The sequence below is a fragment of the Rhinolophus ferrumequinum genome, chromosome X (assembly GCF_004115265.2).
Source record: "Rhinolophus ferrumequinum isolate MPI-CBG mRhiFer1 chromosome X, mRhiFer1_v1.p, whole genome shotgun sequence".
In the NCBI taxonomy this organism is placed as follows: domain Eukaryota; kingdom Metazoa; phylum Chordata; class Mammalia; order Chiroptera; family Rhinolophidae; genus Rhinolophus; species Rhinolophus ferrumequinum.
In genome coordinates this window covers 45220628-45239293 of record NC_046284.1, presented here as the reverse complement: position 1 = coordinate 45239293, position 18666 = coordinate 45220628, and the positions used below count along the sequence as shown (strand labels likewise).

Here is an 18666-nt window from a genome sequence, read left to right as displayed (position 1 = left end):
GAGACGACATGAAGAAGGATAGAGAAATCATAATGAACAACCAGTTAGAACTAAAGAACACAATTACTGAAATAAAGAACTCACTTGAAGGAATTAACAGCAGGTTAGATGAAGCAGAGGATCGAATCAGCGACTTAGAAGACAAGGTAGCAGAGATCACCCAAACAGAACAACAGAAAGAAAAAAGAATAAAAAACAAAGAAGATGGTTTAAGAGACCTCTGGGATAACATCAAGCACACCATAGGAATACCAGAAAGTGAAGAAAGGAAGCAAGGGATCGAGAACAAATTTGATGTAATAATGTCCGAAAACTTCCCTAACCTGATGAAGGAAACCAACATACAAAACCAGGAAGTGCAGAGAGTTCCTACCCGGATAAATCCAAACAGGTCCATACCAACTCACATTATAGTTAAAATGGCAAAGGTTACAGACAAAGAAAGAATCCTAAAAGCAGCAAGAGAAAGACAGAGGGTTACATACAAGGGAACTCCCATAAGACTATCAAATAACTTTTCTACAGAAACATTGACGGCCAGGAGGGAGTGGCAGGAGATACTCAAAGTGATGGAAAACAAAGGCCTACAACCTAGATTGCTTTGTCCAGCAAGGCTATCATTTAAAGTTGATGGAGAGATAAAGAGCTTCCCAGAAAAGAATAAGCTAAAGGAATTTATTACCACCAAGCCAGCATTGCAAGAAATACTAAAAGAACTTCTGTAAATACAAGAAAGACAATCTAAGTACAAATTTTAAAATGGCGATAACTATGTACCTATCAATAATCACTTTAAATGTAAACGGATTAAATGCTCCAATCAAGAGACATAGGGTGGCTGAGTAGATAGGAAAGCAAGAGCTTGTATATGCTGTATACAAGAGACTCACCTTAGATCAAAAGACACACACAGGCTGAAAGTGAAAGGTCAGAGTAAGATATTTCATGCAAATGGAAATGAGAATAAATCTGGAGTTGCAATACTTATATCTGACAAAATAGACTTTAAAATGAAGAACATATTAAAAGACAGAGATGGGCACTATATAATAACAAAGAGATCGATCCAACAAGAGGACATAAACCTAGTAAACATCTATGCACCCAACATAGGAGCACCGAAATATATAAAACAGATATTGACTGACATAAAGACAGAGATCAACAGTAACACTATCATAGTAGGGGACTTCAACACATCTCTGACAACAACGGACAGGTCTTCCAGACAGAAAATCAATATGGAAACAATGGCCTTAAATGACACATTAGACCACTTGGATTTAATCAATATTTCCAGATCATTTCACCCCAATGCTACAGAATACACGTTCTTCTCAAGCGCATATGGAACGTTTTCCAAAATAGACCATATGTTAGGCCACAAAACAAGTCTTGATAAATTTAAGAAAATTGAAATCATACCAATTGTCTTCTCTGATCACAATGCTATGAAATTAGAAATGAACTAGAGGAAAAAAACTGGAAGACACACCAATTCATGGAGGCTGGATAACATATTACTAAATAATGAATGAGTCAACCAAGAGATCAAGGAAGAAATCAAAAGGTATCTAGAGACAAACGAAAATGAAAACATGATGACCCAAAATCTATGGGATGCCGCGAAAGCAGTCCAAAGAGGGAAATTCATAGCATTGCAGGCCTACCTAAAGAAACAAGAAACATCACTAATCAACAGTTTATCTTCACACTTAAGGGATCTGGAAAAAGAACAGCGAAATAAGCCCAAAGGGAGCACAAGGCAGGAGATAATAAAGACCAGAGCGGAAATAAATGAAATAGAAACCAGAAAAACAATACAAAAGATCAATGAATCCAAGAGTTGGTTCTTAGAGAAGATAAACAAAATTGACAAACCTTTAGCCAGACTCATTAAAAAAAAGAGAAAGAGGACCCAAATCAATAAAATCAGAAATGAAAGAGGAGAAGTGACAACGGACACCGCAGAAATACAAAAAATTTTAAGAAACGACTACGAACAACTATATGCCAACAAATTTGACAATCTGGAAGAAATGAACAATTTTCTAGAGACATACAACCTTCCAAAGCTAACTCAAGAAGAAACAGAAAACCTGAATAGACTGATTACCACCAGGAAAATTGAATCAATAATCAACAATCTCCCAAAAAACAAAAGCCCTGGACCAGATTGCTTTACAGGTGAATTTTACAAAACATTCAAAAAAGAATTATCATCTATTCTCCTCAAGCTCTTCCAAAAAATCCAGAAGGAGGGAAGACTCCCAAACACTTTTTACGAAGCCACTATCACCCTGATCCCAAAATCAGACAAAGACACCACAAAAAAAGAAAACTACAGGCCGATATCTCTCATGAACATAGATGCAAAAATCCTCAACAAAATATTAGCGAACAGAATTCAGCAATACATTAAACAGATCATACACCATGATCAACTGGGATTTATCCCTGGTATGCAAGGGTGGTTCAACATCCGCAAATCTATTAATGTAATACACCACATTAACAAAATGAAAAATAAAAATCACATGATCATATCAATAGATGCAGAAAAAGCATTTGATAAAATCCAACAGCCATTTATGATAAAAACCCTTAAGAAAGTGGGAATAGAGGGATCATATCTCAACATAATAAAGGCCATATATGAGAAACCCACAGCTAACATCAAACTCAATGGGGAAAAGCTAAAACCATTCCCCCTAAGATCAGGTACAAGGCAAGGTTGCGCACTTTCTCCACTCCTATTCAACATAGTGCTGGAAGTTCTAGCCACAGCAATCAGACAAAAAAAAGAAATAAAAGGCATCCAAATCAGTAAGGAGGAAGTAAAATTGTCATTATATGCAGATGATATGATACTATATATAAAGAACCCTAAAGACTCCACCAAGAAACTACTAGAGCTGATAGATGAATTTAGTAAAGTAGCAGGGTACAAAATTAATATTCAGAAATCAGTTGCATTTGCATATACCAATAATAAAACATCAGAAGGAGAAATTAAAAAAAAAAAATCCCATTTACAATTGCTCCAAAGTCTATAAACTACCTGGGAGCAAGTTTAACCAAAGAAGTAAAAGATCTGTACTCAGAAAATTATAAGACACTGAAGAAAGCAATCAAAGAAGATACAAATAGATGGAAACACATACCACGTTCATGGATAGGAAGAATTAATATAGTTAAAATGTCCATACTGCTTAAGCAATATACATATTCAATGCAATTCCTATCAAACTACCAACGATGTTTTTCACAGAAATAGAACATATAATCCTTAAAATTTATATGGGACCATAAAAGACCCTGGATACCCTCGGCAATCTTCAGAAATAAGAGCAAAGTGGGAGGTAAAAAAATACCTGACATCAAATTATACTAAAAGGCTACAGTAATAAAAACAGCATGGTAGTGGCATAAAAACAGACACATAGATCAATGGAACAGAACAGAGAGTCCAGAAATAAATCCATGCCTATATGGTCACTTAATCTATGACAATGGAAGCAAGAATGTACAGTGGGGTAAAGACAGTCTATTCAATAAATGGTACTGGGAGACCTGGACAGACACATGCAAAAAAACGAAGCTGGACCATCTCCTTACACCATATACAAAAATAAATTCAAAATGGCTTAAAGACTTAAATGTAAGATCTGAAACCATAAAATTCCTAGAAGAAAATATAGGAAGAAACTTCACAGACATTACCCGGAGTAAGATTTTTACTTATATATCTCCTCGCGGGAGGGAAGTAAGAGAAAAAATAAACATGTGGGATTACATCAAACTAAAAAGTTTTTTCACAGCAAAGAAACCATCAATAAAACAAAAAGGGACCCTACTGAATGGGAAAAGACATTTGCCAATGATATATCTGATAAGGGATTAATACCACAAATCTATAAAAAAACTCACTCAACTCAACTCCAAAAAAACAAACAACCCAATTTAAAAACGGGCAGAGTACATGAAGAGACATTTTTTTAAAAAGGACATACAGATGGCAAACAGACATATGGAAAAATGGTCAACCTCACTAACCATTAGAGAAATGCAAATAAAAACCACAATGAGATACCACCTCACCCCAGTCAAAATGGTTATCATCAATAAATCAACAATCAACAAGTGCTGGCGTGGATGTGGAGAAAAGGGAACCCTTGTGCACTTTTGGTGGGATTGCAGATTGGTGCAGCCACTATGGAAAACAGTATGGAGGTATCTCAAAATTCTGAAAATGGAACTAGCTTATGATCCAGCAATTGCACTCCTAGGTATCTATCCGAAGAAATCCAAAACTCCAATTCAAAAATCTTTATGCACTCATATGTTTATGGCAGCACTATACACAATAGCCAAGACATGGAAACAAGCGAAATGCCCATCGGTAGATGACTGGATTAAGAAACTGTGGTACATTTATACAATGGAGTATTACGCAGCCATAAAGAAGAAAGAAATCTTACCATTTGCAACAACATGGATGGACCTAGAGAACATTATGTTAAGTTAAATAAGTCTGACAGAGAAAGACAAATACCATATGATCTCACTTATATGTGGAATCTAAAGAAAAGAATCAGTGAATGAACGAATCAGAATCAGTTTTGGAGACATAGAGGAAAAACTGAGGGCTGCTAGATGGGAGGGCGGTGGGGATGAAGGGGAAGGTGAGGGGATTAGAAAACAGTCAGTAACCACAAGATGGCCACAAGGTTCTGAAAATTAATTTGGGGAATGTAATCAATAATGTTGTAAAGATTTTGTAGGGTATCCGATGGACACTTGTCTCATTAGGGAGACCACCCCAGGGATGATGTAAATGCCTGATCACTGCATTGTACACGTGAAGCTGAAGCTGAAAATTAATGCATGTCAACTACAAGTTTGTAGGTATATGAATGTGTGTGTGTGTGTGTGTGTATGTACTTACAAGAAGCGGAGTACAGCATTAGGAATAGCGACAGTGGAAATGTAATGGCTGTGTGTGATGTCAGAGGGATATTGGATGGGGGGAGGGGAATTCACACAATGTGAGGGATATAAAAGATAAATGTCTAAGTATTACTTTGCCTTGTGCACCTGAAACCAATAAATAAAAAGAAATAAAAAAAAAAGAGTACAATGGTTAAGAGCATGAAACTCTGAAGTTATGCTGCCTTGGTTAAAATATCTGATGCACCATTTGTAAACTGAGCTAGTCACATAACCTCTCTGTGCTTCAGTATCCTTCTCTGTAAAATAGGGATAATGACAGTACCTACCTCAGAGTTTTGTAAGGACCAAAAACTTAATACATGTCAAAGCTCTTAAGACCTGCCTGGTGGATGATAAGTGAAAGCTATCAAATCATCATCATCATCAAAGTTGTCATTGTCCTCATCACCAAACTGCTGTCTTGAAATGAACCATGGGGCTGTGGTTAGGACTCAGCTCCAGAGAAAGGTTAGTAATCAGCAAGAGGCCACTCATCATGATTTCCTATACAGCCAATAACAATGATTATTTGCACTTATGGGACTTTGTAGCTCAGTATGCTTCCATCCAGGGCCTCCCTTGCCTGACACACTTTGAAAAAAGGACCCTTGCTCCCAAATAAGCATGCCTGCCTGCATAGAGGAAGGCAATAGATACCATGCAAATGCTTTATGGGAGGGAGAAACTCATTGGCTGGCCATTATCAGAGATCGGTGGTTGAAACTTCAGCTTTCAGTCAATCACCTGGGAGTCCCCAAGGACATGGATGAGAAGATTAGAAGGGAAGGGAGCATGGGCACTGCCTGGCCTTGGTGTAAGTCTGCTGTGGGGAATTGTGGGCTGCATAAGCCAGCATAAGGATGGAGAAAGAGATGAGGAGGTGTAAGAAGGGGTCTGGTTGAGATGAGATGGTGGAAGAACTGAAACTGAAAATAAATCACCAACTTCATAATTCTGCAGTAGTCTTCTGACTTCCATTTCCGATTATCAAGTTCGAGGGGAACTGATTCCAATTTTATAGGTAAAGAAAATGAAAACAAACAGGTTTAGTGAGTTACTGCTGGCTCAATTTTTATTTCCTGTTCACTGTGTATGTTTTTTATAAATATGACTAAAAATTAAATTCCATTTTTGGATTCATGTAGTTCTGCTCTGTCCTGGAAACAGCCCACTAACTCCCTACTGCAGCCATGAAGTACCACAATACCTTATCGTCTCATTCTTAATACCCCCAGCAATTGTCTGAATGAATAGTACCATCTGGGTTGATTAAACTAGTGGCTGTGTTACTGCCCATGCTGAATCATCTTGGATTTTACTTTCAACTGGATTAGTTTTCAGTGGTTTCTTTTTCTCTTCAGGCTTCTTGAGTTCAACGAGTTGAGACAGGTAGTCTGATTCCATGGATTTTTCCTCCTCCTTGGTCTCCATGTGTGCTTCTTGATTAGTTTGCTGCTCCTACTGATTGACAGGAATGATGTCTATTTCTGAGCCCTATTTAGGTGGCCTGGTCTAACCCTGAGGCTCTCTACCTGACCTGAAAGGGCCCTGTGCAGTCTGAGATAAACACAGACTAGACTGCCCTGTGTGTGATTTAAGACTTGGAACATTTCTGACTACTATGAAAGATCCAATGAATGGAGCTACTCATTCTCCAGCTCTACTTGGTTCCTGGGAGAGAGGAGCTGTCTAAAGTTTGGGATGCCTGGGGCATCCATCAATTAGATAAGTATCCCTGTTGCAGAAAACATGGAAATATCCCTACATAGCTATGAAAATTTTAGCAATTTTCTGCCTAGGGACAAGATAACACATAAAACCAAGGGCAAGGAAGCATGACACCAAAATGAGTGAATGTTGTCATCTGTTCTCTACTCATGTTCTGCAACCTTTGGTAGGAAGAGTGGACACTGACAAGCTGGAGGGGTAGGGAAAGGTGGGAGCAGAGGATTGCAACCTCACAATGAACCACTTCCCCAGACTTCAGACCAATAGGCATGTTTTTAGTTACCCTGTAGCAATCCCAAAAAGCCTCAGGTAGAATAGCTCATTGACAAGTGTAAGGCTAGAGTTCCCTCCTGTATGAAAATGGTACCTAAAGCAGGAAATCAAATTTAACGCCACATATTAGATCTACACAAACTTTGTCAAGATGAACTCTGTTTCAGTTACCAACTGTGGACAAAACACCAACAAGGGGATTCATCTGTATCCCCTTCAGTGCCTAGCATGACACTGCCTACACTGTGGGTAGTCAGGCACTGAAGCACAATAACACTTTTGGAGCCAACCACTTCTTAGTCCCAGTTCTATAAAACAGCTCAAAAGAAATCTTACCAGCAACCTCTTGCTTAGTTGAGACTGTTACTTTGTAAAGTGTGAAATTATATGCATTCTATCTGGCTTTCATTTCCAATGGGACACCAAAGGAAGTTTCAAAATTTAGTATTTAAATTTTAATTTCTAAATAACATTCAATAAAGTTGCATCCTTCAATTTTGAAGTACACATAGATGAGCTTCATAAACAAATTTCTCTCTGAAATGTATTTCTCTGCTAAGTAACTTACCTTATAGACATCGTGACTGCCAATGATGACATCAAAGAGTGTGTACAGGTCACTGAGAAGATCAACCACCTCAGTGTGTTCACTCATGGCTGAGATGGTGGTGAAGCCCACAACATCACTGAAATACAAGATGACCAAATCAAAACCCTCAGGTTCAAACGTGCAGCCCTTTTTGAGAGATTCAGCAACTGATCTGAACAGCAGACACAGCTATTCCTCAGAGGATACAGGGCTCCCTCCATGCCACACACACATCTGCTAGAATACAATTTCTCCAAAAATCACTGCCAAATAAATGATGAGGAAGAAAATGTAACGTAGATGAAAACATTATTTCATTTATTCTACAAATACATATTGAGTGCTTACAATGTGTGAGGCTCTGTGCTAGGTGCTGGAATAAAGCACTGAACAGACAGCCCTGGTTGTGCCTTTGTGTAGCTTTTTCAGCTCTTTATCCTTCTTCCTCAGCCCCTACCGCACCATGCCCTCGGGGATTGTTCCCTGGTCATTGCCTTTGCAAGAGACTAATTTCCCCAATTATTTCCTAGAAGATCATGTTACAACAGCGTAAGGTGCCTTGGAAAATCTGGAAATTGCAGTAACAGATAAGGCTCTCAATTAAGGGAGGAAAAACCTAGAAAACCAACCCCTGCTACTTTCCTCTAGGAGCTCAAGGAACTGCCTTGTTTTAGTCGGTCAACTTCCAAGCAAAGTCATGTAATGACACATAGAAAAACTGAGGCACTAAAAACTTAAATGACCAGCATGATCCACAGGTAGTTGAAAATTAGAAAGTGTGCTCTGCTCCCTTGATTTCCAATTCTTTGATCTGAAGGTGTAACTCAAATCTCCTGGAAATAGGAGAGGGAAGAAAGCAGTTAATTGATGGGTAAATATTTTTCTATTTTTAATAGAACACAGTATTACAAGGATTTACACTCCTCAGGTGTTCACACATATGGTGGTAGCATCTGTGTTAGAAGCTTTTCCGTCTTCTGTTTTTCAATTTCCAGCTCTTCAGTTCGTTCCTGGATTAAACCTTCCAAGTTGCTAGAATATTGCTCCAACATCCAAAGCATAGAATCAAGGATATTGGGCTTCTCTTTATTGAAAATTTTAAACTGGAAGTAAGACAGAAAGAGGAACCATGGAATTCTTCCACAAACTCAGAGATGACAGAGCAGAACCCCTTATGACAAATCCCTTCCTCTAAAATGCCAGAGTAGAGGGGGATCAAATATATGGTGATGGAAGGAGAACTAACTCTGGGTGGTGAACACACAATGGGATTTATAGATGATGTAATACAGAATTATACACCTGAAATCTATGTAATTTTACTAACAATTGTCACCCCAATAATTTTTTAAAAAATGCCAGAGTACGGGAGGTAAGCCCAGGTAAAAATAGCAAAAGTCACCACCCACCCTTATTTTTACCCTGGCCCATTCACAGGGCTCTTTTTATTTGAGTAGTTCCTCCCCTACCCTTATGTTTCTTTCAAATCTGAGCAAAGGGTGCTCTGGGCAGGATCTTTCAGTTCTGAGATGCTATCACATGAATAGTAGCCACTTCAGAGGCAACAGGATTTGGTCTTCAACCCAATCCAGTTGTGAGTGGGACAAGGGGTAAAAGAGGGCAGGGAGTGTTATTTTACTCTTCTAGATCATCGGCTTATTAAATCATCCTTATCTTCTAATGCTACTGCGTTGCTAGTTCTTGGGTAGTAGAAGGTTTCTTAACCTCTTAAATATGACCCAAGATCTATAGATTTACCCCTATTTCTTACCACGGAGTCCAGGAATAATGGTGTCCCCTAGCAATTGCCCTTCATGTCAGTTGGGGTCATGTGAAAATTCAACTGGTCTTGCCCCATTCTTTAGAAATGGCTGCATGCCACAGATTTTTTATATACTCTCCTGGAACCCTGTCCATCTACAGAGATGGGGAGCTTAGCATAGCATTGGAATCATGAGGGGGTAACTCCTCCTTGCTAGTGCGTTCAGCATGCACAAGGCTATGTTCACAACAAAAAGTCTGGTGGTGGTTTTGCTGAGCAGACACCTAGCAATCGGTCCCAATGAATCCTCCTATAAGGTTGGGCAGCACATGCTCCACTTAGCACTCAATGCCCCAAAGCCAACACTAGGAGTTTTCTTCTGAGCCTGGTCCACATCTACAAGTCCATCAAGGTCCTGCAGGTAATCTCAGGAGGAAGATCAGATGCTTTGGGCTCCCTCTGTTGCCTAACCCAAGAAGCCTCACTCTCCTCTTCCCATTTAAGTTTTATTAGCTACAGGGAATTGGGAGGCTAACCCTGTCTTTTAGACAGTCTAAACTTCCACTGAAGCATTTCAGTGAGGGCAGCCCCAGCAATTTCTTGTTTGAAGGTCGTATGATGTGCATTCTTTCTATCACTGGCTTCCCTGCTGCCTTCTGAAATACTATCTCTAGCATCAACACGAGGGCAAATGCTTTTTCTCCTGCCTCATGGTAAGTTTTTAGAAATTTGACCTTCATGGTCCTTTGCCTTTTCCATACTACTGAACACCTGTTAGAGTGTCCTCAAGAAACCCAGCCAGGTTAATGGAGGCATTGTTAGCTGGGGACATGGATGACTTCATATGCAGGGCCCCTCAGGCTTTCAATCCAACTCTTTATTTTTTCCGCCTCAGATATCTGCCACTCACAAAGCATCTCGGTGTTGTACTCCAGCCAGGCTCAAAAGCCTCTTCACCAGAGCTGACACAGCACTTACAGAGAGCACCCTCATTTTCAGTATCCTGTAGTTTCAACAAAGCCCTAAACTGCCTGCTCCAACATAGGAACCACATCCTAACTTCCTTAACTAGACTCGCTGTCCTTTCCTCATTTCCCCAACTCCAAGGAAAGAACTAGCTTATTTAGAAATTCAGTATCTTAAGGAGAGAGTTCATCAGTTTTCATGCACTCTATTGCTTCAAGTTGTTCCCTAGGAACCTAAGGAATTTCCTGCTTTTGTACTCCACATTTATATTTTCTTCCATCTTGAAGACCCTTTCAAACACCCCATATTTTTCCTGACACTCCCAAAACAACCTGACATCACTTCAATGGTATACTGGTCAGAGTTCTGTGGGATCTCCAAAGCAAACATAGCTGTATGAGGATCCCCATCTATTCCAAGACACCTATCTTGAAACTGTTTCAATGCTATTGCCTTTCAAATGCCTGGTGGTTCAATTCCATCTTTGAAAGCTTGAGTAGCTCAGATTGTGGATGGTCTGAAACAGAGGTTCAGATACAGAAGAGCACCAAAACCATCTTCTGTGTTCTCAGAGGACGTGTTGGGATGCTCCAGCACCAAAGGCCTCTAGGTAGCTACTTCCATGCTTCGTCCTCAAGAAGAATGTCTTTTTTTCTTTCAAGAGCTTCCTACCACGATATAACAAGAACCCAAGGAATTAGTTTAGGGTAGGATGGCTTCAGGATGGCTGCTGTGCAGTGCTAAGATATACATGGTCCTTGTCTGGTTAAATATTTCATTGAAAGTTGGTCACTGTTCTGCAGCCTCAGCCCAGCACTGCTTCATAAGCTGGAGACATTCTGGAGGGGTATGCTCAGAGGGACCACTGGTCTGTACACAGGAGGAGGCTTCTTAAGTCTGTCTACAATCGATTTCTGTCCAGAAGCAAGAAAAGAGAGGTCTACAAATTATGGGAAAAGCATCAATATTTAGCAAAGATAATTGAGTTTTATCCAAGAAAGGGATTGGTCAGGTGAAATCAAAGAAAGCCTTGCTTTCTCCTTCAGTGGAATGAATATAAATTGTACCTGAGCAAAGGTTGCATCAGTCAAGTGAACAGGAAATGAAAAATTAGTCAACTGAGCTATTGGTATCATTTAGGCACAGCTTTATCCTGCTTCTGCTAGGTTTCAGATGTGGCCTGTCTGATGTCAATGATAATACTTCAATGACTTGGCTCCCTTCACTCATCCCTCACTCATCTAAACCTTCCAATCCCCACAGTAGTGAGACAGGTTAGTTAGCATGTCCTTAGGTGGACAGGGAGGTCCCTGGTGGAATAAACAAAGACAGCCATATCCTGGAACTCCAGGTTTTGAAATCACTCCTTCGCTCCAGGACAAAATGTAACAACACCTTGAGGTTAATCATAAAATTCCTTTTGGCCTGACAAATGGAGCAGATCTGATAGATAAGAGTGGGTTATTTTGCTAATTCCTTCAGGATGGGCAAGCAGAACAAACCTGTTAGACAAATTTCATTAAAAGGAGTCAGACCCCTTCCCGAAACAGGCAAGGGAAGGTATAAAAGTAAGAGCTTTTGCCTCAGTCACTGGGCACCCCTATTCGGGACCCACTCCCGCTTGGGAGCTCTAACCCTTTGTTTTCAATAAACTATCCTCTTTTTAAAACTTTTTGCCTCTCCTGAGTCCATGTTTCCATTCTTCGGTCTCACGAGATATGATCCCGGCACTCACTCACTCAAAAGTCCCCTACATCATTTGAGGACTCACAGAGAAATATTCCTACTTCATTAGGACAATTACTCCCCCCATGACCACCCCCGAAGGCCTAAGCCCAGCTCAGATCCAGACTAGGGTCCTGCATGGTCCCTAGGGAAAGGAACTTAAGAACTCCAGTAAATCATTCAGGGCCTACCTGGGATCCTCCTGGCTGCTGGTCCTTGAACTCCGCTTTCAGTGGAACATTTATCAGACTATGGGTTGAGTGAGGACTTTGCATGCATTGTTTCGTTTGATTCACATTACACACAGATGAGGTAGGAACTATTCATTTCTCAGAAGGGAAAACTGAGGCAGAGAGAGAGTACGTAATTTACTTAAAGTCACATGGCTAGTAAGTGACAGAATTCAAATTTAATCTGAGGCAGTCTCACTGTACAACACTGTCCTTGTTCCAAATGCCTCAGACCTCAACTGGGAGTTTTAAACTCCAAATCCAGACACATTAGTGACCAGCGGTCTAGATCAGTCAGACTGCCCTTTTTACAAGGGGGGAAAACTCCCTGGAAGTAGGATGAAATGGTTAGCCTTCAGTGGCCCCAGCAACCTGTGCTAGGCCTCAAACTGGTCTCTCTGTTTCCTGCCTAGACTTCTCCAAACCATTCCTAAAACACGACTGTGGCCATGCCGCTTTCTTACTTAAAACCCATTCATGACTTCTTATAACGCTCAGAATAAAATCCAAGCCCTGACTATCTCTTCAGCTTATTTCCTATCCTTAGTCCCCTCCCCAGAACCCCAACTCTAAAATCCTCATCATGATCCAAACCTTGCTTGCCCCAGCAGTGTGCCCTTCCCATTGGCTGTAACACTCCAACAGTGCTGCTTCATACCATGAGTGTCCCCTTGTCCCTATGAAAGAATTCTAAGAATTCCAGGTGTTGCCTCTGACTTCTCAGCTCCTTGTGACATCATACCTTCAGCTCCTTTAACCCAGGTTGGCCTATATGAGTAATGGTTTCTCCATCACAGCACCTTGTTCTCAGTACAACAGATGTCATGTGAATCAACCCCTTGGGGTACGACCGCCCCAACCATCCTCTAGTAGAAGGAGTCCTTGTCCCTTTCTTAGAGCACCATTGACTTGAATGGGTCACCTTTCAGTGTAGGTCCAGCATGATTCACGCCCTTGAGAAGCTCACAGTCCAACTGAAGAGATAAACAACGACCAGCAATATAAGCGCTCTAGCAGACATACACACAGGTGAGCACAGAGGGGGCACCTGACTCACGCTGAAAAGGTCAGAGAAGGCTTCCCAAAGGAGGTGACAAAAGTTGTATGAGGCAAGGTGAGAAGGTGAGGGCATTCCAGTTATTGTGAACAGCGTGTGTGAAGGCACTGAGGAGGGAGAGACCATGGTCCTTTCAGCACAATGCTAGTCATATGGTTTACCTGGAGTGTGGGGCGTGTCAGAAGACAAGCCTAGAGAGGTGGTTAGGGGCCAGACTGTAAAGAGCCTCATATGTCATGTGAGGAATGTGTGCTTCATTTAACAAGTGATGGGACACGGTTGGGGAGCCTTGAATAAAGGAATGATACAATACTCTGAGTGGGGCCAAGGATAGCTATTTGGGGATTTTTTTCTGTTTGCATTTTTTAAATCCTGTTTTAAAATAAATGTGGACTTCCAGAAAATAGTACAATTGCCTCTATACCCTTCACTCACCTTCCCCTAATGTTAGCAACTTACAAATATACCACCATCGCACAAAGAAAATTAATATTGTTACTATTGCTAATCTAGGGTCTTTATTGTAAAGTCATCAGTTTCCACTCCCCTCCAATATTTCTTTTCTATGCCACAACCCAATTCACTACCCCATATTGGATTTTATTGTTGTGTCTCAGTCTCCTCCAATCCTTGATGGTCCTCATTCTCTCCCTGTCTTTCATGACTTTCATACTTTTGATAAGTATTGGCCAGTTGTTTTGTAGACTGCCTCTCAGTTGGGGTGTGTCTGACGTCGAGGTTATGCACTTTTGACAAGAATGCCACAGAGGTGGTGTTATGCCCTCTCAGTGCATCATATTGGGGTACATGCTGTGGATGTGACTTGATTACTTGGTTAAGGTGGTTTCTGAAGGATCTTTCACTAGTAAACTTATTTTTTATTAGTTTCAGGTGTATAAAGCAATGTAATAGTTAGACATTTATACCCCTCACAAAGTGATAACCCTCTTTCCCTAAACTAGTACCCCTCTGACATCTTATATAGCTGTTACAATACCATTGACTATCTTCCTTATGCTATGTGGAGTATAGCATAAACTTAGTATTTTTACACTTGTAATTAGTAAATATCTAGTGGATTCATACTTTTAACATATGCAAATATCCTGCTTCGCCTCAAACTTTTGCCTACTGTTTTTACCATCCATTTGGCTTTTGGCCAAACATTTTGATGGGCGATGAGGATGAAAGCCTGCGGCATGTCACAGGTAAAGCATGGGAGGACTTTGCCATCCAGTAGTACCATGAGGGATACTGAAATACCTGGCAGGAAGTGACTCAGAGGAGTAGAGGGGGCTGCTAAAATAAAAGACTGGCATAGGTCCTGTAGGCCCCTGGCTTATGTCACAGTTTGGAAAAGGACCATCACTTCTTGCATGATGATGGCAAAGCTATAGATGTCTCCTGAAAAAGAACTTAACCTGTTGCCCCTTGGGCTCTCAATAGTTCAGGGGTCGTCCACAGCAACTCTGAAAAGAAAGCATTGTGTGGTGAATGCAGGAAGGATTAACTGGCAGTACTTGCAATGCCCTCAAGGGCTCCAAGGGTACTGTTCCATTGACTGTTTTGTATTTTTTTAGACAGACTGGCATGCTAGTGCCTACCAAGGGTCTGAATCTACGAACCTAAAGAATTGCACACAAAGAAAGCATACTACTCTCCCCACCCTAGGACCATGCAGGTAGAAACTACAGAGGTGTAGGGAAGGGCATAGCAGCTCAAAGTAGAAAAACTATCTGGTGTTTGCTTTCTTGCTCTCTTGAGCCTGCAAGTAGCAGTTGGCTGGTCCAGGGAAAGGCAAATGCACTGCCAGACTGGTTGCCATGGATTTGTTGTTTGCCAAGATCTATATGTGTCTGGTAATTTGATTTTGCTGCAGCTCAGGGATTCACAAGTTGCTTTAACTGGGTCTTCTCTAAAAGGAAAAGAGGATCCCCAGGCCTCCTCTGTTCCTTACAGAACACAAAGATGCAGCAATTCCTTCAACTCAGTTCTTCAAATATTTATTGAGGGTCTGCTATTTACCAGGAACTGTGCTAGTGCAGGGGTGGTTCCAGAGATGAATTAGGCCTTGCCCTTGCCTTCGCAGAGTTCACAGTCCGGTAGTGATGAGGCCCACAATATAGTGCAGGAAAATGCATCTATTAAAAGTCAAAATTGAGCACTCACTGTGTGTTCTGCTCCATTTCAGGCCCCATTGGGGTAAAAAGATATTTCTGCCTCCAGAGAGTTATGACGGTCAGAGGTTCAGAAATATTTTTGGGAGCACTCTTTAAGCAATATGTAAAGAAATATACATTAATGATATAAATAGAATAGTCAAAAGTTGGAGGGAGTGTTTTACATTGAACCATTTGAAATTGCCAGTTCTATTGGTCAAAAATGGTTAAATATTGACAATTCCATGAGGTTCAAACAAATAAAAAACTGAGTTGATCAACTTGATCCAGGAAGTCTTCCTGGAAAAGTTAAATCTTAAAAGAGCTTGTTAAGATTGGTGAGAATGCAGTTTCCTAGAGCTGAGAGGGTAATGGCTTTCTCCTTAGAAAGAACAGTATGTGCAAAAGAACAGAGATAGAAAGGAGCAAATTGCAGATGGGGGTGGTGGTAAACTGATTCGCTTGGCTGAAGAGAATGGCTCTGTTAAGAAATAATGAGAAATGAGAAATGGGGTTGATGAAGTGGGGCAGGGAGGGTGGCTGGAAGAATAAGGGCAGAAGGTGAGAGGCCCTGAGAGCCAAATGAAGGCATTTGGAGTGAATACAAAAGGCAGTAGGGGTGCAGGAGTTGGAGAGGGATTTGATGAAAACCATGTTCAGGAAGATTAATCTGGCAAACTGCACAAACTGGATTGAAGAACGAGAGAGGCTAGAGACAGGGAGACCAGCTAGGAAGTTATTACAGTAAGAGCTGGAGGCAAGGTTAAAGGGCCTTGAATGGGGGTGGGAATGGCAGCAGCAGGATGGGAACCAGATATATCAGAAGTCAGAAGGCGGCAATGGGGAGGGAAGTGACAGAACTGGGGGTAGTGCAATGTGCTCTGAGAAGGGAAGAAACTTTTAGTAAACAACAAGTTGATGACCACATAAGAAGGCTAGAAAAGTATGTCTGCTGAGGGTGGAGGTGGCAGGGAGGAAGTACTGTCTTACTTTTCATCTTGTTAAATTTGAGGTAGTGGGAAGGGAGTCCAGGGGACGAGCTCCTATGAAGCAGGAAGGAGAATGAAAGGTCTGAGATTATTTTGCTTTGTTAGTGAAACCCAGGAAAGAGAAACTCACCTTGGAAATTCTTATTTTAAGTCAATCCTGATCAAAATGGTAAAACAGGGAATTCTAACCTTACCCTCCATCATACCCTCATGTTCTCTATTTGTCCTCCAAGTATCTTCAGCCTTTGTCCTTCCCCCACCCCCACCCACATGAAAGTGTCTGATATACTCCCTACAGTGATTTTGCCCTTATGTTTTATTGTCTAGATGGAATGATATTTACAAATAAAACTGAAAAGATTGAGTGATACTTAAGTCAAAGGAAGACATTTCTGACTACGGGATTTCAGGCATATCATTTTGGGGAGAGGGCAGCAGGGATATTTGGGAGCAGGGAAAATGATATGTGCCTGCTTCTGACTGGCATCCTCTCTCCCTGCACATTTAAAAGCACAAGAAGGGAAAAGAGGACAAAACTCTCTGATAAAAAGCTGGGTTATTAAATTCAATCATTACCAAATAGTATTTTCAGAGAGCACTTACATGTATGTTGTTAATGGCTAAAATGAGGCTTTCTCTGCACTATCCTTATATAATTGAGAGTAGACAGTAATGAAGACACTTACAGCCCACCCCATTTCCCCATTCCTACTCCAGAGTCAAGTAAGAGCCACTATCTACCATTAGACTTGAACTCTCAGACAAACTAGAAAAATTACCTTAGCTTGTTTTGTACCTGCTGAAGGCAGTACTATTATAACTCTGAGCCTTGCTACGGTGATAAAATCACCTTTAGACAGCCAGTGTGGTACAGTACAAAAGAACACAGAGCTGGAAGGCAAGAGACCTGTGTTAAAAATCTCAGCTTGGTCATGAATTAACTCACCTTTCAGAATCTCAGTTTCCCCATCTGTGAAATGGAAGTTGAGCCACATGATCGCCAAGAGCTTTCCAATTATAAAATTCTATTAGCCCTGTCATCTACGAGAGGGAGCAGCAGGTTTCTCTATTTCATTTTATTTAACCCATTCATTGATGCAACGAACATTTACCTTGTCATGTAGTGAAAGGCACTGAGGGAAGAAAACCTGTTTCTAGGCTTCACAGAGCTAATAGTTTAAATAGAGAGAGAAAACAGCTAATTAAACATGTAATAGCAACAAAGCATGGTATTACAATCAAGTTCAAAGCCCTACAGGATCATTAAAAAAAAAAAAAAAAAAAAACTTAGCCCAGCATAAGGGGTCATGGAAAGCCTCTGGAATTAGTGGTATTTCTGTTGAGGCTTAAAGGAGAATTCAGCCAGACTCTGATGAGTGTATAACAGAGTGGGGAGGGAAGTGTCCTAGGCAATGGGCACAGCATTGCAAAGGTCTGGAAGTAAGAGAAAGCCTGGTGTAAATACACAGCTGGAAGGAGTTCAGCATTGGTGGAGCATAGATACGGAGAAGGAGTGAATAAGCATGAAAGTTCTGCAAGGCCCAGACCATTCAGGGCTGGTAAGCCATATAAAAGAATTTGAACTTTATCCTAAGAGCAGTGGGAAGCCCTTCAATGAATTTTGGCACAGATTTAACATGATCAAATCTGCAGTTTAGAAAACTCCCTCTGGCTGCAGTGTGTGAAGAATAGATTGAGCATCCAGACTGCCATTGCAATTTGGAGAGTGAAACAAAACACTCAGAGAGAGAGAGGAAGAGAAAAAGACAAACATAGTCCACACACATACACACCACCACCACCAATAACAACAACAACAACAATGCTTTTCTTGCTCTAAAACCAGAATTTCTTAAGTTTGAAAGTTGTCAACCTGTGAACTAAATAAAACTCTGGGAAGCTATGCAATGCATTGTGTTTTATCTTTCATAGATGACTAATTTTGACAGGAGGCTAAAGACTAGATACTGCAGCTGTTGTCCTAACATCCTAGCACTAACACCAGGAAACTACTCCAAGCATTGGAATTGGAATTAGCCAAGTAATAACCATAGGACTAAGTGGACAACAAGAACGGAGGGAGCAAAAAAGGAAGGGAGGGAAGGAAGGAGAGAGGGAGGGAGGGAGGGAGGGAGGGAGAGAGGGAGAGAGGGAGAGACGGAGAGAGAGAGAGAGAGAGAGAGAGAGAGAGAGAGA

General features: G+C 40.9%; 1 protein-coding gene across 1 annotated transcript in view; it reads right to left on the bottom strand.

The window, feature by feature from the left end:
• Positions 1–18666, bottom strand: part of GUCY2F (guanylate cyclase 2F, retinal) — a 115765-nt gene that overhangs the window by 22754 nt on the left and 74345 nt on the right. The window contains 7 exon segments of the mRNA XM_033132114.1: positions 7562–7754; positions 8519–8689; positions 11077–11167; positions 11170–11224; positions 14671–14759; positions 14762–14791; positions 16472–16524. Of these exon segments, the coding sequence (XP_032988005.1) occupies positions 7562–7754; positions 8519–8689; positions 11077–11167; positions 11170–11224; positions 14671–14759; positions 14762–14791; positions 16472–16524 (682 nt within the window).